The 26,609-nt window shown below is 45.7% G+C and overlaps 1 protein-coding gene across 1 annotated transcript; it reads right to left on the reverse strand.

The window, feature by feature from the left end:
* Nucleotides 1-4,323: 4,323 nt before the first annotated feature.
* LOC120816185 (ephrin type-A receptor 4-A-like) lies at nucleotides 4,324-26,248 on the reverse strand. The gene is made up of 19 exons (XM_078099041.1): nucleotides 25,668-26,248; nucleotides 25,044-25,111; nucleotides 22,860-23,057; nucleotides 22,431-22,541; nucleotides 21,699-22,053; nucleotides 14,870-15,025; nucleotides 13,681-14,208; nucleotides 12,315-12,439; nucleotides 12,008-12,167; nucleotides 11,786-11,897; nucleotides 10,918-10,976; nucleotides 10,609-10,722; nucleotides 10,324-10,509; nucleotides 10,171-10,232; nucleotides 9,804-10,013; nucleotides 9,125-9,301; nucleotides 7,058-7,245; nucleotides 6,746-6,931; nucleotides 4,324-5,330 (listed from the first exon to the last, which is right to left on the reverse strand). The coding sequence occupies exons 1-19, from the start codon at nucleotides 25,822-25,824 to the stop codon at nucleotides 5,213-5,215; spliced, it is 3,270 nt and encodes a 1,089-aa protein (XP_077955167.1). The 5' UTR covers nucleotides 25,825-26,248; the 3' UTR covers nucleotides 4,324-5,212.
* Nucleotides 26,249-26,609: the final 361 nt, after the last annotated feature.

The following is a 26,609-nucleotide window of genomic DNA, read 5'->3' on the forward strand; positions in this document are numbered from 1 at the left end:
GTATTTTTTGCTTCCTTTCTTCACGGTAAGAAAAAACACAGAGCGGCAGCATGTTGTACATCTGAGGCGAGCTTTCATCTGCAGGACACATTTCAAATGTCTTTGTTCTATCAAAGGACAGAGGGACGAAAGCCACAACAAACAGGCAAGTGTCTGTGTCTATGTCTGTGTGTGTGAGTGTCTGTGTCTATGTCTGTGTGTCTGTGTGTCTGTGTGTGTGTGTGTGCAGAGGAGACAGAGAAGAGGCGATAGAGAGCAGAGAGATCAAAGCAGGGGGTGCTCTCTGTTTTTGAATCTCTGTGTGGGAGGTGTAGGCCTCACCTACCCAGAATGCCTTGCCTCCCTTCTTACAGCCCACTCAGGTTTTAGGAGATTCACTTCTCCTTTCAGAGGCTTTTGTTTTCGATGCCACCTCAGCACCGGCCTCTCCGGTTATTCTCGGCGAAAAGCTGTGGCTCGCTGTGACCCGGTCAGCGTCTGATCTGCGATGGTGAAGCTCCGTCTCCCACACGAAACCTTCATGCACGGTGAAACATCTGCAGCATATCAACACCGTCTCCGTCTCATTGCTCCTCGTGCCCCCCTCCCCCTCTCACACCGAGGGAAAAGCCATAAAAGTCTGTGGGCGGCGTTGTCAGTGTCTTAAGGCAGCGTTTATCTACGGCAAAACAAAGCCATCGATTTCTAATCCTAATCCCCTTCTACTGCTTCTCCTATTGATCATCCATCTATCCTTAATGAGATGTAGGGGGGGTGGGGGGTGGAGGGCTGGTGAAGGGCAGAGCTGCTGGTGTGCTGTCCCTTTCCTCTCTCTTGCTGGTGGGGGCTTTCGCTGACCCGGGGCACTCTACGCTGGGATGGAGAACGAAAGCAGCCCTGGAGAGGTTTCGTCACACCGCAGACGCTCGCAGCGCCGTGGGGGTTTCACTGGGACATGGAGTTTGGAGGACGGGGACGAGAGCACTAGACACAGAGGAGCACATGCATATGGACGTGTTTCCCTTCGGCTCCACTTGTACCGATTCTCAGATTCATTCCCCTCGTCCGGCGGATCTCAGAACAAACACTGCTGAATCTGTTGAGAAGATGAGATCCTCTTGCTGCTACTTATAAACCATTTTGTTTGCTACGTGGTTTTTGTCCCCGTGTTGATGCTCACGTTGAAGTCCCCTTTCACGGATTTTAGTCAATCATCTTCCTCGCCACTATAACTTTCCCTGATTTATCAGAGCCTGTTATTGGCGTCTGCTAAAATACGGGATTTAATTGTTGCAGCAGATTTGACACGTTCAGAAAATGCTTGACGATTGAAGTTTGTCACATCTTTGTTTGCAGCATTGGTTCACTCTCTAAAAAGCTCAGATAAACCTACTGCGTTCCTTGGAGAGGACTTTTGTTCAAATATGCTGCATTTATTCTTGCTGAGAGACATTTTTTTATTCTATTGTATATTTTTGTTGCAATCCGAACCATGGAATTAAGCAGAAAGCTACAGTTTCACCAGGCTATCAGCAGTTTGGGATTCAGCACACTTCTGGCAAAGAAATATTTCAGACCACTACAGAAACGATGGCATCTTTACTTAAAAGCTAAATTTCCCTCATGACTCGTTTTTTTAACGGATTCAAATGCAATCACAAATTTCAAAGAGTAAGAAAAACAGCTGATTGACAACGACCATAAGCAACATTATTCTACAGCCTCACTTAACCCTAAACATGGACAGACAAGACGTCAAACTCTCAACTGGATGGTGAGGAAGGCATGAACACCTGCTGTTGTTGTTAGAGGTGGTATCTGGAGATGGTATTCGTGTTGTTTGTGCAGAGACTTGTAGGATTAATGTTAATCACAGCGGTATCCCCTTTGGGATCAGGGCTAAACAATGACTCCGACTTAGGACGTCCATCAGCAACAGCCCACATTCCTTAAGAGTGCCGCTCACGGATATCCTGGACTTACCTCCAGGTGCCATCACGGGCGAAATGGGAACGAAAGAAGACCCAAGAGAATGATCGAAGCGTAGGGGGGGCGACGACCCTGAAGACACAACAGTGCCTTGTGAGCCAAAACTTTTGGGAAATTGGATGATTCCGGCACTCACAATCCACGTCGCTGCAGAAACGGCCCCCGGGGGATGTTTAGCCCCCTGAACGTGAGATAATGGCCGCAGCAGAAGTCATTAATAGCAGGCTAATGTGTGTCAGATGCTACCTGTCCAGCAGCAGCAGGGGAGGGAGAGCCAGGATGCGAGTGACTGGCCGGCATAATGAGAGGGACACGGCCTGCCAACCCGGGCAGCTGCTTCTCCAGTGGGACTGAGTGATTTGTGTGTCTACTCACCTTCCTGCGCGCTTTCTGCTTCTTTTGTCGAAATGTATTTCTCATCATCAGCATCCAAAAAACAACAGCTATGATGTCACACACACATACACACACACACACACACTGGTGCAAACAAAGCCTAACACACACACGCGCACTCAAATACAGGCAACCTTGTGAGGTTACCGTGGGAATGCCTGGGGCATTATGTCCGTCATTGAGGGGATGTCTTTAATCCTGAAACAAATCTAGACTTTGTTGTGTGTGTGTGTGTGTGTGAGTGTGCGTGCCTGTGTGTAGAGCTCCATCTCACACCCATTAGATCACAGCTGGCTGCGCAGCAAAGACTCCCCACTGCCACTCCCACATGGAGCAGCGGGCAGGATTAGCCGGCTCTATACCCGCCCTAATCTGGGGACAAAAACCCACAATCACCTCCCACTGAGACACGCGGAGAGAAATATTTAATTTGATCTGCCCTACTCGTTATAACAAGAGTATCCTTTAGGTTCAGAACGACTACTGCTCACTCTGAGTCAGTCAATGTGGATTCAGCCCTAAACGGTGTCCTTTTTCATCCCTGTTATCAATCCCTTTCAATGTGATTTAGAGCAGCCAGCATCTCTGTGAGACCTCATTTAGGCAACGCGATGCTTTAAGATGTGGTACTAAGGTCGGCGTGACAACAATAGTGTTTCATGGTGACGATGCTTGGATGGTGTAATGTTTACAATATTCCCTGTGTGTTATCGTGTCAAAATGTTCTATAGCATTTAACACAAAGAGCAACTCGGTGTGAATTAAATCAGTTTTGTCAAAAACGGACTAATTACATCTTTGACGTGATGACGGTTGTAGAGCAAAGGTCGGAGGTTTACCAGCTGATGCATCACACGTGACACGTGAATGCACCAAATTCAATGGCAATGTATTTCATTCAGAGCCCTTTAAAGTCAGCCTCGCTCCTCGGTGAAGCTAGAGGACAAGTCATTACGATTCATCCTCTGGGAGCAGTATGTGTCTGTAGCAACTTTTATTTTGTCAATCAGTGCAATTGCTGCACAGAGATCTCAGCCCACTTCAGTGGTGCACATTGCTGTCATTACAGCCATGTCTGAAACACTGTTTGTCTGCAGTGTGGATCCGGTATTCCCTCCAACAACAGTTGCCACACTCTCAGTTTTCGAGTAGAGCCCAGCATGCGATGCATCGCCACAAAGGGCTACCTGCTAGATGTGTTGTCAGTGTCTCATTATTCGACAGGAGCTGCTCGTTTCGTTGCTCCATGCCGACTCGTTCTCTCTGCCTCTTCCTCTTTCTGTCCTGTACTCAGAGGCATCTGCCTCATTACCCACCATCAGCATTTCGTTTGCTTTGCGTGATTTGGATGGACTGGGAATAACGCGGGGGGTTGGTTTGTGTGTCAATGCTTTCACGTGAATGTGTGTGTGTGCAGGAAACTCTCATTAGGCTCGCAAAACACTGACATTTTCCACAGAATCAAGATCATATGTTTTCTTCCTTCATCTGTCCATCAAAGGGTTGCTCCAACCAATTCCCTGGTGTGCATATGCACACATTCATAGATGCATGCACGTGTGTGCGTGCGTTGGTGTGTGTTTGTGGTAATGTAGAGGGAAACAGATGCTGATGATTCGACAAGTTTGCACTGCAAACTCAGCCCAATTTAGCCTCTAAAAACACGATGGCACACAGACGCTGGTGGTGACAGCCACTCTTCATTTTCAGTCCTTTTAATTCAAAATCTCCTCCCTCCTTCGCTTCCCTCCGCTACTCTTTTTTTTCTTTCTGCCTTTCCTTCCTCTCACACACACAATGCGTGAAGACGCCAGAAGCTGTTCACCTCCGACTAACTCTCAGCTTCCACAGAGGAGACTTTCCTCGTCTGTCAAACGCAGAGAGAATACAGCTTGATTTGACTTTGTCTACATTACAGTAGGTGCTGTACATTGTATACATTGCAATGCAAAGGCTCTGTTTCAACTACATGAACAAATGGGTTTGGGGATTTATTGCAAGGCAATATCACAGTCATTACAATATTTCCTCACGTTTTCTATTTTACAATGTACAAACTATAGAAAAAGAGCATAAATAAACAAAATACTTCATGTGGGTATTTCTTAGCATTAAACAAAAGACATGTACGATTCACAACGAGGGATGTCATTCTATTCTAAATGTTGAATTCAACAGAATCTCATACAAGTAGCATTTTGAACAATTAACAATTTAAAAACACAAGCAAATCATACAGTTTGTTAGTATGATCTTCCGGTGTGAAACCAGTAAGAGCTCGTAGTGATACATTCGGTCCGGCTCCTCTCTCTATCGGGCAACTTTGCATATTCTGAATATTCAAAGATAGCTGACGTCTTGACTACGGAGATTAATTTTGCTTGCATTCACGCTACACATACACACACACACACACACACACACATGCAAGCCCACACCCACGCACACAGTTACCCACCCACACACACACACACACTCGAGTAAACACAGAATACATTTTATTCAAGTCAAGCCCAAGCAGCAAAAGAAAGGTTGGAAGCCATTCTGCTTATGCACAGCCTTAACATTTCAGCCTTCACAAAACAGATAACAATATAATGAGAAATAGAACTGGATAAGAGGATGAGGCTCTAAGCTCGCAATAGCTTAATGCCATCCGTGTTTCCACGTCCAGATCACGGTTTTCACAAAACTCCACGGAATGGAAGTTGACAAAAGTGCAGTTTTTCCCATTCTCTTGTATGAGAATGAGTCACTCCTTGTATTTCCACTGGTTAAATGTTTCTCTAAAGTGCATGGATGAGGTAAATGAAATTCTTCTCAACAAAGGCCTGGATCCTTCTCCAGCTCAGACTGGAACCATTGTGTGTTGCATATGCCGCATTTGAGACAACACTTCTTGCTGCACACTAGCAATTAGTAAGTCCTGGTGCGATGGTGTGATTATTCCGAGTCGGTCCATCTCCCTGTGGGGGCAGAGACAAAGAAATATATTCTCAAACACACAAATCCACATCATGCAGTATTCAAAGGATGAGGCCGCGTCCATAAAGATCACTTGCGTATAAATATACACATACATCTAGAGCTTTATATATAAAAGTTACATCACCAACTTGACAATGAATAGCCGCCCATGACTGCCAATTAAGCGATATCATTAACATCATTTTGTCCATGTAGCCAAGGCCTACTTTGTTAATCAGCGAGTAAAGCAAAGCATTGTTAACCACAAAACATTTCCAGAACCCTGAACTACTGTCAGGGTTCTGGAAATATTTTTTCAAAGCTGTTTTTCATTTAATTTCACGAGCCACATTCATTATAATAAATGAACATGTAATCCTTTCAACGTTGTGGCTCGTTTCATTTGATTTCAGATGAGATTAGAAGTCTCTGAATAATCTAAAACAAATACTTCCATTTGGTTGGATAAATTCACTTATATGTACATAACAATACAATAATGGTACAATAGTGGTACAATGGTACAAAAATGCCCTTATTGAAAGTCGCTTTGGAGAAAAGCGTCAGCTAAGTGACATGCAATGTAATGAATAATACAAGTGTGTGTACGTTACTCCTTAACTAATCTCTATAAAACCAACAGGACGTATTCTTGGTTTCAGAAGCGTTCAAGTTTCTCTGGTCCAAGTAGTTTTGACCAATCAAGTCAGACAGACTTTGGTAGAACGTTAACAGTCCGTTTGTCTGACGATGATGTAGCATTTTATTTAGAATTAGTTTATAAAACTGGCTAAATATGAGACAAGTACGTCCAACTTGACGTCTCTTGCATCTCAAGTTGCTAATTGGAGTACAACCAATGAGCAGCACGTTGTAAACAAAGTCTGCCGGCTGGCAAGCCGCAGAAATAAAGGCTATTCTCCCCAGAGGCTCATTCAGACCGATAGCCGATGGCTTCTGAGATTGCTCATTAAATGGAGCAATTAGAGTATATTTATGAAGAGATATCTACTGACATCATGACAAGTTGTGACGCTGTAAGTGGATCATTGGATCATTGGATTTGAGGTCCTTCACGACATTAACAATCACTGCTACTCATATCCCTTATACATCTTTAGCCGTGTTTGCAATTACATTTCATGCCAACTACTTTGTTTGAGTAACCAAATGCAAATGTGACGTGGCTGCAATTGTGGGAAAACTAACAGAGTACATTTTTTTTGATGTGTGCAAATAAATACGTGTCTACTCCAGATGCCGGAACTCATGACTCTGACTATAACACACTATTAAGCCTCTTGTTTTGACTTGAGCTTGATCGTTGAGTAAATTGGGATTCTGTTGTGTGTGTTTTTTTGCACGAAGAAAAAGCGATGCGCCAAATTCCCTTTTCACACGGAGGTGCACTTACTGGTGTGTGAGAGCCAGGAGAGTGTCGATGCTGGTGTACCCTGCTGCTGCCAGAGTGTCTCTGTACCTCTCCAACCCGAGGGACCGAAGCCACTCGCAGACCGACCCCGCCGGCACACACACCTCTGGCAGGACCGACACGCGCACCTCCGAGCCCACACCTGACTCCATCACGGCGGCTGCGTGTCTGTAGAAACACGGAGAGGGCAGAGGTTGGCGGTGGCAACAGTCCAAAAATAGGACGGCGATATCGTGATTGAAGGAGCAGGGTGAGTGTAGGTGTGAGCGCAGATGAATTCATAATAGCGCGTACCTGTCCCCCCCTGTCCGGCGCAGCGTTCCGGGGTTACGGATGAGCTTGTCCAGCATGTTGAGTATCTGGCTGAAGGTGGGTCGCTCTGCCCGCTCTCTCTCCCAGCAATCCAGCATCAGCTGGTGCAGCACCACGGGACAGTCCATGGGAGCAGGCAGACGGTAGCCCTCTTCTATTGCCTTGATCACCTGGAGGAGGGTCAGGTGGAAGTTTTTTTTTTAGTTTCAGCAGGATAGAGAAAGGTATGGCTTTCCAAAACGTATACAGTGGGAAATAATTCACTGAGGCCAAACTGAAGCAGTACAAAACCAGATATGTCAGTTTTGCCCAAATTCTCATTTTATACTCATAATCATTATGGTTTTGTGCAGGACATCATCTAGTATATTGAGAATTGAATCAAAACCCTTTGAAAAGCCACGGCCAAAAAGAAAGCAAAACCTTTTGCTGAAGACGTTTTGCTCCTCCGTCGTCTCAATGATCTTTCCAGAGCTGTCTGAACATCAAATTTATGTAAATCTTCTCCAGCTGTGAGCATTCCACTATTTCCTTTGTGCATGACACTGTGGGACAATACTTTTCATCATGAATTTCTAAAGTCTGACTCTGTTGGCCAGCAGCTAAGACAGAACTGCGTCCACTGCTTCTTTTGGTCAAAACTGGAGTACAACAAGAGCAAAAGTTAAGACTTTGTAACTCCTACTTCTCTTTTTGTGTAATCATATGCCCGTTGGCCTTTGCTTTTTTGCCTTTTTGACAATTAAAGTCCTTTTCGTTTAGTCTGCATTTTGAGTCCTGCCTTCCCCGCATCCGTGACAGTAATTGCCTCCACGAGATGTGTGTCCCAATCACTGCTGAATCCGTTTTCTTCATTTTCATTTTCAGTTCAAAAATGTCTTAGTATGAAATATGGAATTGTGTGACGGTTATGGACATATATTGAAAAATGTGGTTTCTAAAGTTATGTTTTGTTGTATTTACCAAAACACATAAGCTAAAGAGCATCACAGCGTGTACTAATTCACAATCAAGAAAACTAAAGAAAATAAGATGTCTAGGGAACTACAACTGCGCGGCAGATGAAACCAATCATGTCTGAACATTTCCATATGCCAGAATGCCTCTTTGACAAAATCAAACTTAACATGCTTCGATAGCAAAGTGAATTTAAGCTGAATGTGTATATGTTGTGTGCTTGGCTGAAGAATAACACTAAGCAGCGTTTGCTAGTCAACTTTAATTGAGACTATATATTATCTTCAACAAACTATCTTGTGACTGAAGATGTCTTGGCTTGCTGCCCTTTTTTGGATGAAGGAAAAAAGTATTTTTTTAAATGCTGCAGAGGTCAAAGTCTCTCGGTCAGCATTCAGTACCTCACAAAGAGGACAGATCATTTCCCTCTAGAAGTCTTCTCCTAAGATATCCTAAAGAACTGGTGCCCTTTTCATTCATTCAACCATTTAAATTGGGTTTGTTAAAACACAAATTTGTGCAGAAGCTAAAAGTTTAATTCTACATTCCTTTAGACAGGGAACTTATCCGCCTCCTTTTGCTCGTCTTCCTTTTCAGTTATGATGACGTTGTACTTACGACAGAGTGCATGGGGGCATTCATATTATACAAACCACATATTTGTAAACTAATATAAAGATGAACACTTTAGTTAATGCTGAAACGGTAAACATTAATTTCATCTTAATTAAGAAAAGAAATATTGAATCTTAAAAGGCTTCTTTACGCTCACACATTGATCTACATCGTTATGAAGAAAATTTGGGATGAGGTGACTTTTGTTTTCACTTTTCACATAACAGTAGGATGAGCCATAAAGCTGGCGAGCGTAATTAGCAGAGGATTTATTGCCAGAAGAAAGAAAACGAGTTGAAAAAAATGTCTTTTATATTTGGTTTATTAATAATCCCCGTTCTGAAGGCAAATCCTTCATTCCTTGAATGCATTATGTGATAATAATGGAGTTGAACGGTAGGCAATAGGCAAAGTATTTTGTGATTTAGCTCCCTCTTTTGTCTTTGAGGCAACTCATAGATGAAAAAAAAGACTCACGTCCTGGTTGTTCATGTCCCAGTAGGGTCTCTCTCCATAAGACACCACCTCCCACATGACGATGCCGTAACTCCACACATCGCTGGCTGTGGTGAACTTCCTATAGGCGATGGCCTCCGGAGCCGTCCATCTGATGGGGATCTTCCCCCCAGGGGACAGATACGTCCCAGTTGCCTCCTAAAACAGTAGCAAGACTTTCACTATTTTGTTTGAGTAAATAATGGCCCCAATGTTTACACCAACAAGTCCCTGGTAATGTAAGTTCTACTTACTAAACTAAATAAAAAGTTCCTTCAGCTCGCTCTGATAGTTATGTGTTTCCATAATGGTCTAAATACCTGGAAAGATTTGGCAAATAAGTAAACTGACATGAAAAAGCAACATGACAATAGTCTGCGGCTTGCAGTTCAGTGTGCTTCATCTTTTCATCTAAAAGAACTTCGTCTTACAGCAATGGCATTAGTTGTTACATATGTTTTACTGATTGAAGGAAATGCAACCAAGATAGTGTGTAAATCATCTGTGGAGGTTTATGGGCAGTTCTTTAAAGGAAATTAGAAAAGGTTGTTTACAAAGGCCCCTTTAAACAATACCAGGCCGTATACATCCTGTACATCAGATATTATGCATATGTTCTCATCCACCTTGTGTGCACACATTCCTTCAGTGTGTGTCTCACCCTCGCAGTGTAGGCGGCCTCTGGGTCGTCCTCCAGAACTCGACTCAGGCCAAAGTCGGACACTTTACACACCAGGTTGCTGTTGACCAGGATGTTCCGAGCCGCCAGGTCTCGGTGAACGTAGCTCATGTCCGACAGGTACTTCATGCCGGAGGCGATGCCGCGCAGCATGCCGACCAGCTGGATCACCGTGAACTGGCCGTCGTGTTTCTGGACAGAATTGAGCGAGACAAGAGAACAGGTTAACACGGGTCTTCATGAGTGGGTGCATTTTACTAATGAATTGGTACATTTTTCATTCCAGTGGGAGAAACAAATGTCCATGCCAAATTCATAAAATTGAAGCCGTATAATTATATGCCAGTACCCGAAGAAAAGCATCCAGGGATCCATTTTCCATGTACTCTGTGATGATCATCAATGGTTTGCCTAAACAGGTGCATTCAGAAATATTGAATTACAACATGCACATAACCCAATTTCATATACTGCTAAGAGTTCCCGGGCTCTCTCAACTCACATCGCGTCACGACGCCCTCCAGCCGGATGATGTTTGGGTGGTCAAACTGTCCCATGATGGAGGCCTCGGACAGGAAGTCCCTCCTCTGTTTGTCAGAGTATCCCGCCTTCAGGCTCTTGATGGCCACGTAGATCTCCCTCTTTCCCTGAACACGCAGCCGACCACTGCAAACCTCCCCAAACTCTCCTACACACACACACAGTAAACAGCCATGTCAGCGCCAAGTGAGCCTGTGTGTGTGTGTGTGTGTGTGTGTGTGCGTGCAAACTCTAATGCCAGGCTTACCCATGCCAATAACTCTCTCAATGTGAATACTGCTAACATCTATCTCCTTGGCAAACTCGTGGATAGCCTGATCGGGGTCTTCATAGGTGAACGGGTCCACATAGATCTTCACTCCTGCCATAAAGCAGATGCAGAAGAGGAGAGGAAACAAGGGAGGAAGAGGAGGGTATGAAATATGTGTGTAACTGCTGCTCCATACGTTATGTAAATGTCTTTGGCAGAGTCTGAGATGCGTGCAGGTGGATCTAAGAGAAAAAGAGCACCCATCTGTCTCTTCTAAGAGTAACAGGATATGTGTGTTTGAAATACCTGGGTTGAGATGTTTCTCCTCTTCTGAGTCCTGCTTTGTTTTACTGTACTTGCTCCTCCTGTTTAGACATAAGAAGTGATGCACGGTTAACACACAATCCTAGAAAACAGAAGTCCTGTAAAAAAGGGTTTCTACTTTTCACGTTTTTTTTGTGTGATTTAAGATAACTGACAAAAAGACAAATGTGTCAAATTGTTTTTTTTTTACACACACAGTTCGCAGTAGCGCTGCTCATTCATTTTTTTTCCGGAAAAAGCGTTGACAATGAGAACAGAGAGTCATCGTGCAGCAGGAAAGACACAGGGCGAGTAGATGAAAGCATTCAAGGGAGGGAGGGAGGGAGGAGGGAGGATGGAGGAGGGAGGAGGAGGGCTGATGCCTCAGGTAGCGCAAGATAAAAGGTGTTTTCCATTAAACAAAGAAACTGTCAAAAACACCTTTGTGGGCGAGTAAGTGTGTGTGTGTGTGTGTGTGTGTGTGTGTGTGTGTGTGTGTGTGTGTGTTTGCGGGCCCTTGCGCATGCTTTTGTGTGTGAGTGTGCACGTCAGCGGAAGCTGACACACAAGCTGTGCTGCTGAGGAGACAGTAATGACAAGTCAGGGACAAAGGGATTATCACTGTCTCCACTCTAATCTCCTTTAAAAGCTCCAGGTAACGCACACATATTATTTAACAACACAATAGCAGGGGAGTTGTGAGTGTTGTTTGTGTGCCGCCTGTATCCAGGTAGTTTGGTCACAAGCAGTAGTTACGGTTGAGACGTCAGTGATGCACCGATGGGAGACTAACCAACGTATTGGTGTGAAAGCACGTTTGTATGGAACCCTGTGTGTGTGTGTGTGTGTGTGTGTGTGCGTGCGTGAATACCTGCGGCTAATGATGAACACAGCTGCAGATATCAGCAGTAAAATTCCAACCCCGCTGACGGACAGCAGCAGGAAGGCTGTGTTGACTCCTTCTCCAATCAGGGGAAAGGGATCTAACAGGGAAGGACACACCGGTCACTAGCCAGAAAGCTGCAAAACTTTAACTTCCCGTTAAACTTAACTAAATGAAGCTAAAATTCCTAAACATTATTGTCAGAAATACCTGAGCTGGTGGCGGATTCAAACGGGGGGCTGAACTCTCCGTACCCAGCAGCTGTGCGAGCACGCACATGAAACACGTACACAGTGAGGGGGTTAAGACCTGTGACATCGACGCTCCGGGAGAAGGTCCTCATTATGCGGTAGGACCTCTCTTTCTGATCCTGATTAGAGGGGACAAAGGGAGGAGGGGGGCTCTTTCAATGCTGCGCTGCAAACCCATCGTCAACATCAGGGAAATACAAACAGCGTGCCAGCTTATCGCCATTCCAGACAGCTGCCGCAGCTGCATTAACCTGCGGGCGCCTCACCTTTTCATAGAACTTGACCTCGTATTCCAGGATGACCCCGTTGGGTCGATCCGGCTGTTGCCACGACAACGCCAAACTGTGCCTGGTGACATCAATGGCTAAGATGGACGAGACCGCAGACGGAGCTGGGACGGAGAGAGGGATAATTACTTAATGACACAGAGTATATTATATTATATTCTGTTAATAAGATAACATCTTTAACGGGTTTTCAGTCCTGTCAACAATCCCACACACCAGGAGCACCGGAGAACTGACCTAAATGTCGCTCTTTCCGCAGAGACAATCCTCATTTTTCACTTTTTTTTTTTTACATCCTTCCATTTTTTTTGTTGCTTCGAGGTGTCGTGGCTGCTCACGTGACATCGGGCCATATGGCGGCGCAGGTTAAACCTGACAAATCCCAGTCAGTTCTCATGCCGCGCACAAACAGCCACGTTATTTCCCCGGGGCACCTGGAACTAAGCAGGTGTGCCGTTTTCTAAAAGCCATCACAAAGACTTAAATCGATGACAGTTGAGACGTTACGGCGCGGTGAAGAAAAAAAAAGAAAGCACACATCGAGATCTAATGGAGAGCGTGTGAGAGGAGAACCGCACACCAGCTGACACCTTCCCAACTTAAATGAAACACGCCGTAAAAGCCTTTTTTTTCACTCGCTTCTGTGGTTAAGAGCTGACGGAAAAACAGACCCTCGCCACATCGCTGCTGGTGCTCTACCAGTTTGCTGTGCGGCGTCGTCATTTACATTCTCCTCAAATTGACTTTCCCCTCAACACACTCTGCCTATTTGTATTTAAATCAGTGATTTACATTTCCCAGAATGCCTTCTGACAACCCCTGTAATTAATTCAGCTGTTGTTAGGTCTAGGACAGAGTAATAACTATGGCAACAATGACAGTGAAGGTAAAAGCAATAGTTTTGTGTTACAGAATGTCCTGCAGTTCATCAAGCTGTTGTCGGTAGAGAAAGAATACATTTGCAACATGTGGTATTTTTACACAGTATTACAATGTGGCCTTAAATGGGACCGCTTTTCAAATCAACTTCAGTCAGTTTTCTTTATTAAATGTATTTTAAATGTTTATTATTTTTTTAAAATACTAATTTATTATATATTTTAGGTCAGAAACAAAGACAGGACCTAAGCACAAGATACGCTGAAAATACATTTGAATATGATTGGATCTGTATTCTTTTCTTGGATAGCAGTTTTAGCAGGCATGCGTGTAACATGCAGAGGCTGTTCGTTTCAAACGTTACCTGAGGGGCTCTGATTCCGCGGCGGGACACAGCGGTCTGCATGGGGCTGACCCACTTACGGACAACATCTATAACCCTCACAAACAGATTTATCTAACTCACCAGCTTGGTTGGTGGTGACAGTGACCGACACGCTCTGCGCTGCCCCTGCGCCGCTGGCCCGGGATACCCCGTTGCGCGCATGGACGATGAATGTGTAGTGCGTGTGGGCCCGGAGCTCGCTGACCACCACCCTGGTGGTCTTCAGGCCGGCTTGGTCGGGAGAGAAGACGACGTCGGAGCTACAGGGCAGGCAGAGCTGGGAGCCGGAGCCGGAGCCGGGCCTCGGGTGGTCTCCGGCTGCTGGTCCGCTCTGGTAGACGCTTCTCCCCGACTGGACTTCAGAACCCACGATCCCCTGGTCCGACTGCATCCCCTGGCCCCCGCGCTGGGCCTCGGGCTGGGCGGTGCTGTGATTCCAGGGCAGAGCTTTGCCGCGGGTGTGACTGCGGCTCGCTGTTGGACAAATGAGACACTCGAGACTGTAGCTGGTGTCACTTCGTCCTCCCAGCCGGCGAGGGGGGGCCCACTCCAAGACCACCGAGGTCTCGTTCACCACGGAGATGAGCTGCTGCGGGGCAGATGGCGGCTCTGTGGAGGACAGAAGCTTGAGAGTGAACAACCAACCAAACCAAGTTTACATTCTAGTGTACGGGGGGTGGGGGGTGGGGGGGGGGGGGGGGCTGCTGGCACAGTTGGAATGTAAACATCTGGCATCGCATTTAAAACCATACTTTTTTGATGGGTTGGTGTTTTCTTCTGTGGTAATCCTTTTTGTGTCTTATGTCTGAGGGGCAGGTTGGGTTAGTGTGTGCGCGCGTGTGTGTGTGTGTGTGTGTGTGTGTGTGTGTGTGTGTGTGTGTGTGTGTGTGTTTCCCAGGCCAAGGAAAACCATGCTCTGTAAATAAGCATAATTAAGTTTATGACACACAGACCAAGGACACAGGACCTGCTCAGAGACTTGGAGAGAGAGAGAGAGACAGAATAGGGAGGACATTTATTCACTTCTGAATTTCTTCTCTTCCAGATAGGAAGTAGATGGTGGCTTAGTCATAAGTAATGGGCTCATGAAACAGGGAGGCATTCAGACAACGTTGTGTATCCCTCTGTTTGGTAGAGATAGAGATGTTGGGAGACAATGAGTGTGCTTTTTTTCTTGCTGTTATTTGCACATGTTGTCTGCATTTGACCTTAAGTATATTGGTATTAGTGTTTGTGTGTATTTGTGTGTGTGTGGGTGGGGGGTGCTTACGGGTGCAGGCCATGGAGGGAGGGTCGCTGTCGGCGCGGAAGAACGCGGAGTGGCAGTCACAGACTGTCGCCCCGTCCCTGAGCGAGTGACTGTGTGGGGGACACTTGGAGCATCCCGCATCCGGAGACTTGGCCTTGTAAAAACCAACAGAACAGGCTGCAGAGGGACAGACAAAGGCTCCGCTTTAATGACAACGCTAACTCCGGTAACCACAGGTCACATTGTTGCAAACGTTTTGATAAAGAGGTTCCAGTTTTCCTTGTGCTGTGTTTTATTCTAAGCTGTGCACACAAAAAGGTTGGCCTGAGCTGAAGTAATGATGACTGGCAGTAGATAATTAGGATCGTAAAAAGTAGAAATGCCAAACACATTTTGCAGACGCTGCTCATGAAAGGAAGATACAGTATCTTGTGTTTTTCTTTTTCGGCAATGAACTGAATGTCTTTGAGTTTTTAATTGTTTGCTGGACAAAATAAAAGCATTTCAACAAGTCAAGATGCGACATTTAGTTTTACTACTCAATGAATCAAGAAAGTAATCAGCAGCTTCATCAATATTTCAATAAATCATCAGTTAGTCGTCAATAATACAATATTAAGCAATGATGGTTTGAAAATAACAACAATTGTCAATGCAAATATGTTTTGGTGACAAACACTCAACGATCTTTTAATAATATGTGCCGCAAGCAGAGCAGACAACCCTGACTTCAGGTCAGCTGACCCCTGACCCCTGATAACGTGTCTGGTGTCTTCCATACTGACAGCTTCAACAGCCCGCACAACAAGTTACTCTACGCACAAACTTCACTTCGATCCAAAGACAAACAAGCGTAAAAAAAAAAATTCTAGAGTGAGCGATAGATATGGCATGAAGAGGACGGGGTCATTTATTTTATCTTTGATTTTGAAGAGTAAAGCAATAAACCCCTTAAAGAACCCCTCATTGATCAGCTCCCACTCACAGCAACATGGAGCGGAATACATCAAAACTTAACGCCAACACAAATATTACTGACATTCAAATATTCAGAGGAAGAGAGAGACCGACAGGGAGGAGGGGGGGGGAGTGAAACCTTCTCTCTGTATACCAAGGAACTCATGCACTGACAGAGTAACAATACAATAAATGAGTGCCTAATTATACAGCTCGACATCCACTGCTGAAGCAAAAGAGACGGCACAGCGTGGCTGGTTCAGGAGATTCTCCAGATTCACTTGGAAATCCTCCATTTGTTTCCACTCCAATCATTTTTTTCAACACCTTCTTTTTCATCATTACACCCTATTCACTCTTCTTCCTCCATCCCACCATCTCTTCCAGTTCTTCTTATTTGTTCCCCCAAACCCTTTCACATTTCGAATGGGGGATGAAGACACCCCAGTGGGAGTGGATAGGAATGTGTGACCGTGTGCATGCGTGTGCGTGTGTGCGTCTCAGAGTACTTTATGACACTCTCATCAGTAGATGAGAGGGAGGAAGTCTCCTCTGTAATCTACTCACACCGACAATCCTGCCCCATCTGCGTGAGCCGCCATAGATTTGCTCTTTCACACACTCAGTTGGCCTTTCATACTTTTTCACAGCCTCCCTCATTTGCTCCCTGCGCGCTTCCTCTTCGACCTCTACTTATCACGCTTTGTATCTCTGATAACTCTCCGACTGCAGGCGGCAGGCACGTCTGCATATCCCTCTCCTCTCCCCGCGCGTCGAACCCGGGGGGGGGGGGAGCTCCGAAGTCCGCCAGCAGCTCGATGTCAGCTGATATAATAAAGTATTATCACTCGTCTGCTGTTAAGCACACGCCTTTGTTTTTAACCGTCGGTGTGGGTAAGTAGAGCCGTGGATGGGAAAGGCAGGGAATAAAAGGGAGAGAGAAGTATTTGACCTGCAAAGGACTTAAGGCTTGATTATAGGCCTGAACAAGGCCCTTCTGGTATTGGGGGGGGGGAGGCACACTGGCTTTGTCTCTGTCCCATCCAATCCTCTATCCTTGTCTCCAACACTGAAGGGGGAAGAGGAAAGAAAGGAGGAAGTATTTGAAGCCATAAACTTCCCTCAGCACCCTCACATGTCTCTATTCTCTCCGTTGTGTATAGCCTTTTGTGTCTTTTTTAGCTGGTTTGGACGGGGGGGGGGGTCGGTGGAGCGTTGCTGACCTGGAATAAGAGCTCATGAGAGTGCCATTAACCCGACATTAACCCGACGCTACCGAGTGCCGTGCGGGGCCCGAGCTCGGCCAATGAACTGCGAGGGGATTTGGACCAAAAAAGAAGAATATAGAGGCCGCTACGGATAAGATGAGGCGATAAGAGACACATTTGTGCGCGTGTCTGTGAGCACGTCCCCGTCGCGCCCGTTAGTAGCAGAGCAAATGTCCCGCAATCAGCTTTTTTCTTTTGTCCGCTTGTGACGAGTGCAGGAAAGTGACAGTTAAAGGTAAAGTGAGCGCAAAGGAAGGTTGACTGCGACTGGCAGCGGGAGATACAGACCGACAAGGAGCGAGATGCAAAGAGGTGAAGACAGAAACAGTGAAGAGGAGGGGCGAAGCGGAGGGGAAGGTGCCCTTTGATTACTATCAGCATTGTCGGCATTTGCATACGCATTCATCTGCCTCCTAAAAATGCAAATGCAGCCCACGTGAAATCCAACTAAGAGCCTTGTCGCCGCACTGTATTTAGAGTGTGCGTATGCGCGCTCTCCTTGACCCGTGTTATCCGTCGTCATCCCTTGTTCCTTCCCGGCAGAGGGGGGGGGGGGCGTGGACGGAGGAAGTACCCCCGACCACTCCGGTGTGACACCTGTCAGCGTGATGGATGGAGGGAGGGCCAGGTTGACGGATGGATGGACGGATTGATAGACCATCAGCCCGGAAGGAGGGACACCATTAATCACAGGGGGTCGTGCCCTGTTAATTAAAAGCCGCAGAAAAGGCTGGAGATAAGCTGTGATTCTTATCTCTGCCCTACAGTGTGTCTTCGTTGACGCCCCACCCTCCCCCGAGAAACCCGACATTCCTGCACAGCTGGGTATCAAATTCACCTCATATCTTACACCTAAGCACCAGCTACTCGCGTCACTCTGCCTTCGAGGCCGTAGGAATGTGCTCAGAGGAAGCCGCCGCTTTGAGTTTGCTGTGGTGAGCTGGTGGCTTGAGGACAAACGTGTGTGGATTTGGTGTGTGTGTCTGCCCGATGCCAACAGTGCGAACATTAGCATGTGAAAAGGGCTCTACAACAATACCCCTCCCCCCCCCCCCCCCCCGCTCCACAGACTGAGGATATGGAAGAGGAGTTGGAGAAGAGAAAGGAGGGATAATGAGAGCAAGACAGAGAGACAGAGAGGGAGAGCGGGGCTTGTTCCGATGCCAGGGAGCTACAGACGGAGCAGTGGAGCTGGCAAACCTCCTCTCCATTAAGAGCAACCTGGGAGGAGGAGACAATAGAACGACACACACACACACACACACTCCGACTGTGATGGTGGAATGCAAACCGTTCCCCCCACCTGGGTTTGGTTTGCTTCAGACATTCACTTGCGCCATTCCTTTTCCCACTGTTGTCACCTGCACACACACACACACACACACACACACGCACACACAAACGTTCTCCCTGTCTGTTTGCTCCACCACACTCTCGGCATTCTGGGCAGCCACCCCAAAACTGTGAGTATACGGGAGGGAGGGCTTTGTTCGGCAGAAAATCAGAGATACAGTACCCACACAAACACACACACAAACGCACACACGCACATGGTAAATCCATTGAGTCCAAAAATGCGACTCAATAATTAAAGGCGGTGAATGCAGCGATTACGCACTCTTTCTTTCTGCCATCTCTCTCTCTCTGTCTGAGGCTCTGCTCGCCCTCTTTTCATCCCTCCCCGTTGCAAATGCTTTCTGCAGTTGACGAGACCCTGCAGGTGCGTTGGAAAGAAGCACGACCATGAAATCTCTCTGGATGAAGGGAACACACACACACACACAGAGCCACCCAGGCACTGAGCAGAGACAGTGAAACAAAAAGCAGAAGGCTCCCCTTTCATTCCGCCTCTCCGGCCGCTCGCATTTCAAATTCCCTCTTGTTGTTTTCTCCCCCTGCTCGTCTCTCCTCCCTCGTTTCCGATCCTCCCAGACGGATCGCAGCTGTCAAACTTTTGACGTCTTCATCTACCTCGGTCATGACCCTGCACTCTGTGGCTAAACTCTCCCTGTGTGAGTTTGCGTGTGAGTGGCTGTCAGTCAGAGTTTCAGACGTCTTCATCAGGCTCAGTCATGACCTCGGTCTTAAGCACAGGTTTATAAAAGAGGGGGGAGTTGCCTCTCTCTTGTTTCTCTTCTGGTCCCCTTTGCACCCGCTGACGAACCCCCCCCTCTCCTCCTCCCTCCCCCCCGGTATTGATGCCTTCTGCTGTCAGTGGCCTTCTTTCAATCCCCCTCTCGCCCCATTCAACTTCTAATCCCGTCTTCCTCTCCACGGCGTCTCCTCTCATCCTCCCCATCCTCATTACTGTGTGTCAACAGTGCAAATGAACTTCTCACATTTCATTTAAAAGGACTTTTCGGGAATGCTAAAATGCATTAGAATGGCAAAGGCACGGGGCAGAGAGTAGAAATATCTGCGCAGAGGCAAAGTGTGGTTGTTTCACCGGGTCTCTTGGGGCAATGTGTAAAAAAGCTTCATTAAATAATGCCAAACTTGGCAGTGAATCACAATCTAAGACATAATAAATTCTACCCCACATGTTTATACTTTAGCTTTGCATAACGATGCATATCAGTGGGGGATAGCTAGCCTGGCTCTGCACAAAATAACCTCAAGAACTCACTAATAATCATATTATATCTCATTTGTTTCAAACAAAGGTTGCTGTCCTAAGGGGGGCTGCAGACAGGACTTTCTTTCAGCCCCAAAGCTGAGATTTCTTCAATTTAATATATATATATATTAAGTGAGGACATTATTTATTTATTTTTAAACCTACCCATAATCCCGAAAGAGGAGAGACAGATCATCCAACTCAATGCCCTCCTCTCTCTTTTCCTCTGCACATTTCAAACTTAAAATGGAAGAGGTGTTAAGGCCTCTATCCAATACTGCAGGGTCAGAGTTTTTTCGCCAAGCAGCATTCGGTTTTCATCCAGGCTCTGATGGATTTTCTCTAAGGCAGCTGAGCCCGGCCAACAACCTGTCAGGCAGTGAGAGAGAGGGGAGCCGGAGAAGCGAGCAACAGATAGATAGACGGCACTTCACATCTGCTGGAGGTTCAACAAAGTCAAGGGTCTCTCCTAAATCTAGTTGAGGAGGAACATCTTTCAGCCTTCAGGGACCACCCCACAAAAACCTCCTCCTTTTTTTTTCCAGAGAGAACAAATGCGGCAAACAGACTAAAGGTTTTCGAGAACATTTGTCACTCACACAATTTTGGCTACCGCTCTTGAAAAGAAAGCTACGTCTTAGCCTCTCTCTTTAACACCAACTGGCCCTGACTGCATTGCTCTCTTCATGTCCATCTTTGGCCTTTGTCTCCCTCAGTGTCTCTCTCTTTTCTATCTGAATTATGGCTCTGTTTGTTATACAATTAGCCTGCTGGGATGGGCTTAATAAATAAAACGGAGGCAGCGGATCAGTGAGTCGCTCTCTCTTGTCTCTATTGCTCTCTGTGCGTGTGTGCGTGTGTGTGTGTGTGTGTGTGTGTGTGTGTGTGTGCGTGTGTGTGTGAGAACATCCTGTGGGTCCGGTGTGTATTCGACTGAAAAAGGGGGGCGAAACCATGTAGTAAAAGTGTCTCCACAAAGTCTGTTGTCCCCCACTCAGCCGACTTTCTCACGCACAGTTAGTTGCCTTCATTATCCCAACAAATCACTTCCAAACGTTACACGTCATCGCCGCCACATGTACCCCGGGGAGAGGTGTGTGAGCAGCTTGCACATTAGTTACCGTAAAGTTCATACCAGATTTGTAAGTGATGGAATGACATTTTAGTCCAGATGGCTGTTGTTATGTCAGCACATGTCACACTAAAATCTGAGAGCTTTTACTTGCAGGAAATAAAAACATTTTTTTTTTTTTACTTTTTGGATTTACTGAAAGATATGGGATGAACTCATTATTTTGAGAACATTCTATTTGTATGACACGAGGGTATATTTAAACAGCTGGGGATTACTTTTCGAACGAAGCTGAAATGACAAACTCTTGCAATATGTTGGAACACATTACTTGTATCTCATACAGAACAGACGGTTTGAGAAACACACTTATCTGCTCCTTTGCAAGAGCGTTAAACGAGAAGATAAAAACTGTTCTCAGGAGGATGAGAAAAGCGGCAACAGTCAGAAGACGGTTAGCTAAGCGAAAGGACTGGAAATGACTGGCACATCTTTAACCTGGGACTCACTCATTAACATTACATATTTCTTCTTTCCAGAGTCTTGTTGTTACTGGATTTAGGCTAATTGGTGCATAATAAAAACAACAATAGTGCAACGGTAGAACATATATGGACATTAATTTAGCAATAAAAATGTGTAATTCTTAATGCAACAAAGTGAATTGCAACTTGTGACATACCTTCACGAGTAAATGTCTGATTCAAATTACTATCAATTTGTAAACAGGGAAATAATATGGGATTAATTGGTTGTGGTGTTGTAGCATATACTTCCAAACAAATCCCTATTTAGGGGGAAACTAAATAGGGGCCATAACATGTTTCTAAAGCCAGTGTTACTTGTAGGCTCAGGGGTCATAGAAGGGGCAACCAAAATGAGTCAGTCGGACCGTCACAAAGATAAATCCCATTTTGGTGCAGCAGCTTCACTCACCTTTACACGTGCCACCCTTCTCTTGATATCCCGGGCTGCAGAAACATCCACCAATAGGAACCAACCACTCTCCGTCAGCACCGCAGTACATTTTAGGCTCCTCTCTCTCTTCCGATCTGTTGACGCACGACCCCCTGACCTCCACCAAGGAAGACGTATCGGCCCCGGTGACAGTGTCCGGAAACGTTGCCAGGTTACGAATGGTGAGCGGACATGTTTTGTAGAAAACTCTGACGGAAACCAAAGCGATGCAGGCGCCAACATCTTGAAAGGCCAGGTAGAAACCTTTCCGGGTCGCCACCTTCACGTCTCGCACCTCGGTATTCAGTTTCATGATGCGGTCGCCAACGTCCACCTGTGACGAAAGGAGAATGGAGATAAAATTAACAAAAGTGTCCTCCCTTATTAATTCGAAGTGCTTGTTTGATCGTCACATGTTCAGCATTGGGCTCTCACCCAGATTGACTCCTACTGACTGCAAAGGTAAAAGATGCTGTTACTCCGTAACGATGCCAAAATCAGCAGTAATCTTTTTGTGAGGACTCGGAAAAAGCTCCTAGCCAGCTTTTCTGGGGATGGCAGAACGGACGATTAAAATAAAAGTGCTTGTAAAATAAATAAAAAATGACTGCTAAGTGCCGCGGTTTTTTTTTATCGAGATAAGAGCAAATTAAGGTGAGTTGGGGAGGGAAGATAAAGAACTGAAGACCTGACTCAGTTGTTTAGTGTTACCTGAGTAAAGCTCTCATCTGCTGCCACAGTGTCCACTTTAATGAAGCTGCTCTCTTTGATGTAGCTCTCTCTGTCTTCGTTAGACTCGTGGTAGTAGAGGTTGAATGTCTCCTACAAGGGAAAAGGGACAGCAGAAAAAGTGAGACTGGCACCTATTCATCATCATCATCATCATCATCATCATCAGCGCTCATCTTTTCTCTTAACATGATAATGAGTCAAAGGGGGGTTATGTGCTTTGGGGGTTACCAGCAGCTCTATTATATAATGGAGACATTAGCCGCCACCTGTCTAATAACTAAATAGCAACAAAGTTAACAAGTGAAAGAGGTCAAGTATTTAACGTAAATCACCTGATTTTATAATGTCCCCAAACCACACATTGATCATCATGCTCTGTCAAGACATTTTACGTGTATTTCCTGTTACCTTGCAGGTGCCGGTGACCCCTGGCAGGCTATTACAGTCCCTCAGGGTGAACTTGACTTCAACGTAGACCCTCTGAGCGCCGGACCGAGGGATCCAGTCAGTCCTCAACCAGTTGTTCTGATTGGGCTCCAAGACGTTGCACACCTGGTACGTTCTGATGGGGATGTTCTTCTCGTCCATTATACTCACCTCTTCCCACTGCAAACAAACACCAACGCAAATGCACCATTAAAGTTAAATCATATTCATCCTCCTTAACGACAAACTGTGTGAACTTAACTTTAAAAAAAGAAATTCCAGCAATATCAGCAATATCGGCTGACATGTAGCAACGATAAGTGATGTACCAAAAGAATATACAGTTGTTGTGAAGGGGATGTGAATGTGGGGGAAGCTTGTTTATAAAAGTTTCAGTTGTCAGAATTTCTGACAAGTACTTGAATGCACCACCAGGGAAGGGTTTCCAAAACCACGGCAGCTACAAACGTAGTAAACAAAGATAAATGTTAACGTTGATTATTACAGGATGTCTATGAAGAGGGATTTTCATGCCCAAGTATGAACTGAAACCTATGGCGTTCTGTACGTTTGACTCTAAACTCAGGAACTAATCTTCAGACAGAAATACTCTTAGGGAAGCAAGACCCGTTGTGTTTTTCTAACCATCTGAAGAAATATTCAGCTGCACAAACACAGAAAACAGGTTCAAATAAATTACAGATGCTTGGGCACATTTGAAAAAGATGAATTCGTCCGTCAATATTCTGCAGTGGAAGGTGGTTCCAGTTTGTGGCAACTCCAAGGTTTTTGAAGGCACATTTCCATACAAGAGCAGCATGCGCAACCTTCGCTGCATCATCTATCTCAATACAGCCGACTATTTTCCTTGTACTGTGACCCGTCAAATGGCCGCTGAGCCTTCCAACTCCAAATTGGCTTTTTATTACCACTGAATAATAATCTGCTCTAGTGAGAGCTGTGTACGCTAAAACGTGCCGTGTCGAAAGAGTGAAAAAGAGAAGGAGACTCAGAGAAATCGGCATGTGTGTGTGTTGGGAGGAGGCGGTCTGTGTTTGAGTGTAACTAATTGAGCCGGATCGATATGTCATCAAGACGGATCTTATTGGCCAATGTAGGCTCATTACAAAAATACTACTGAATTAATATTGGTGTACGTGTTGGAAACAGCAGTGCAATAAATTTACATTTTCATTTCCATTTTACCTAAATGTGCTCCTTATTTTCTTTTTCTTTGTGCTGTTTGTTTATTTAGAATATTTTTAAATTTCCAGTGAAGTTTATTGTTGAGCATTTTCTGCAATTTTGTAGGGTTGAGTTGAATGTTTACAGATTGGTTTATCGTATCATTATCAGATATGTAACACTCTCAAATTCGGGTATTGGTCCAGCTGGAACCGTGCACTCATGTAGTATATAAATATAAGTGTGGATAACATCTTTGTGTGCTCTTGTGTGTGTCTTTGCAGCCTATGTGTGTACTAGGACGAGAGCTGTGGAGCAGTGATGCCTACTTATTTTGTCAGCCAACAGAAATCACAGCTGTTAGAACAAAAAAAAAAGCTTTGCCCCAACCATTCAGAGATGGTGTTTTGTGTGTGTGTAGCTAAGGGGTGCGGAAGGAGGGGTGGGAGGGCAAGGGGGGGGGGCTGTGATCAAAAGCTCAGTGCGTGCAGACCAGGACCCCGTCAATCATGCAACATGTGAGAGAATAGAGCATGGTGATGGAAAAAATAAGTGTCAAGTTCACCAATAAACCAACAAACCAACAAAGAAGTGAGAGAGACACTGAGTAAAAGGCAGCGAGAGAGGAAGAGGAAAGACATAGATGAAAGATCACAATGTACCAATAACGTCAAGTACAAAAAGATGAGAGGATGCAGTACAAAATAGATATCTAAAGGATTCATCCTGGCAATTGCAGGGTAGTAAAAATCCCTAAAAAAAGACACCCACCACCAAGCTGGTTCATGCCTAACACGTGCCAAACACGACGCCAGCAAGCTCATATTAGCACTCAGGCTTGGTGAACAACAGTACATTTTAGAAAATCTGTGGGATGATTATTTACAGTTTCCAGACCAAGTGTGCGTGAGTGAGAGTGCAGTGTGTGTGGTTGTAAACAGTGTATCTGTAAAAAAAAAAATGAAAAAAGCTCCCACTCACCCCTCCCTCGGAAGGACTGGCGGCCCATTTCAGCTCTCCTGGCACTGTCCTGGTGTCCAGCAGGGTCACTACAATGCACATTTACAAATGCAAGTGGTTGAAGGGCAAACAGCCTACATTGAAGCGTTAAAAAACAATTATTTGTGAGAAGTGAGCAAAATAGTAACATTTGTTTTGGAATTGGGAGACTTAACGACACCATCACTACATAAGTTGTCATGACTGAAGTTTGGGCAAACATAGAAATTATCATTTAATCTAAGTAATTCATGTTTTAAACATGTGTTATATACCATGTTCGAGTGTTACGGGTTCAACTGTTGAAAAGCTGAATAAATGTCTATGGGGTTCTCGCTTATCGCTCTGTGCTCCACTGAGCTCCATCACCATATCACGCCAAAGTAACCAAGAAGCAAACGTGGCCAAACATGCAGCGGAACCACTCGGAGGCAAAAACGTGCAACCAAGCAATTACAGTGGGGGAAAAAAACGTCAGCTACTCCAACTTTTCATCCGTTCAACATTACGCGCAAATTCGCCACCCTTCCACGATGCGCACGCGGCGGTTTTTCTCCCCGAATGTGCCACGCGCGCGCGCGCTCGCGCGATTCCCTCCTCACTGACCTTCGTTGGGTGGATAAATCCTCGTCCTCGAACTTGAAACCAGCGGTAATATCCATAGGAAGAAGGGAAATATTCGCCATGCGTTCGCAGCCATGTGTGCCGAGGGGCAGCGCGTGTGCTGCCGGTTGGCTCCGCGCGCGAGCTGAAGCGGCTCCATCCCGGTGGGAAAAGTGTGTGTGAATGAAGCCAAGTGTGAAAGCGAGTTGGATGCAGCGCTGGATGCCGGGGCGGGCTCTTACACTCACATGCTTCCCTTAATGGTAATTCAAATGGCACGAGACAAAGGGCCCACGGTGATCGTCGTCTCCGTCAAGACTAAATCTAAAAAGACGAGAACACACTGAGTTTTTTTTTATTTTTTTTAGAAGATTTTGGTGAAGCGATGCTGTGGTTATCTGTAGCTTCTATGGATCAAGACGGAAAGAAGCGGCACCCTCGCTTAACTGACTGTATATGACTGTATATTTCCCAGAGGGACACCTCGTGCTCTCCAGGGAAAACAGCAGGTAAACAGGCCGGCCGACACTAATCTAAAGGTAAACAGACACCAGCGACGTCAGAAGTGGCATTTAGCAACGATACCCCCCCCCCCCCCCCCACCCTCCAAAAAAAAGATGAGGTCACATCACATAAAGAAACAGTCCGTCATATGAAGACCACAACACGAACTCAACTACCTGGATGTGTTGCCTTACTACAATAACAACTGGGGTCGTTGAAGGCTCTTTGTCCCGAGGAGACATGAAGAGTGTGACTGCAGCGCCACCTGTAGGTGGTCCTCTCAGGGGCAAGAGGAGAAACCCAATGAACGATCCTACTGGGCTTTTGGATATTTTTAGGGCAGATACGATGAGGATAAGGAGCTTCATTCATTTCCACAGCAACAGGATACAAAAAAAGAGACAAAAGAGAGGGGAATCATTCTTTACCAATAAGTCAGCT

Source organism: Gasterosteus aculeatus, chromosome 3, assembly GCF_964276395.1.
Source record: "Gasterosteus aculeatus chromosome 3, fGasAcu3.hap1.1, whole genome shotgun sequence".
Taxonomy (NCBI): Eukaryota; Metazoa; Chordata; class Actinopteri; order Perciformes; family Gasterosteidae; genus Gasterosteus; species Gasterosteus aculeatus.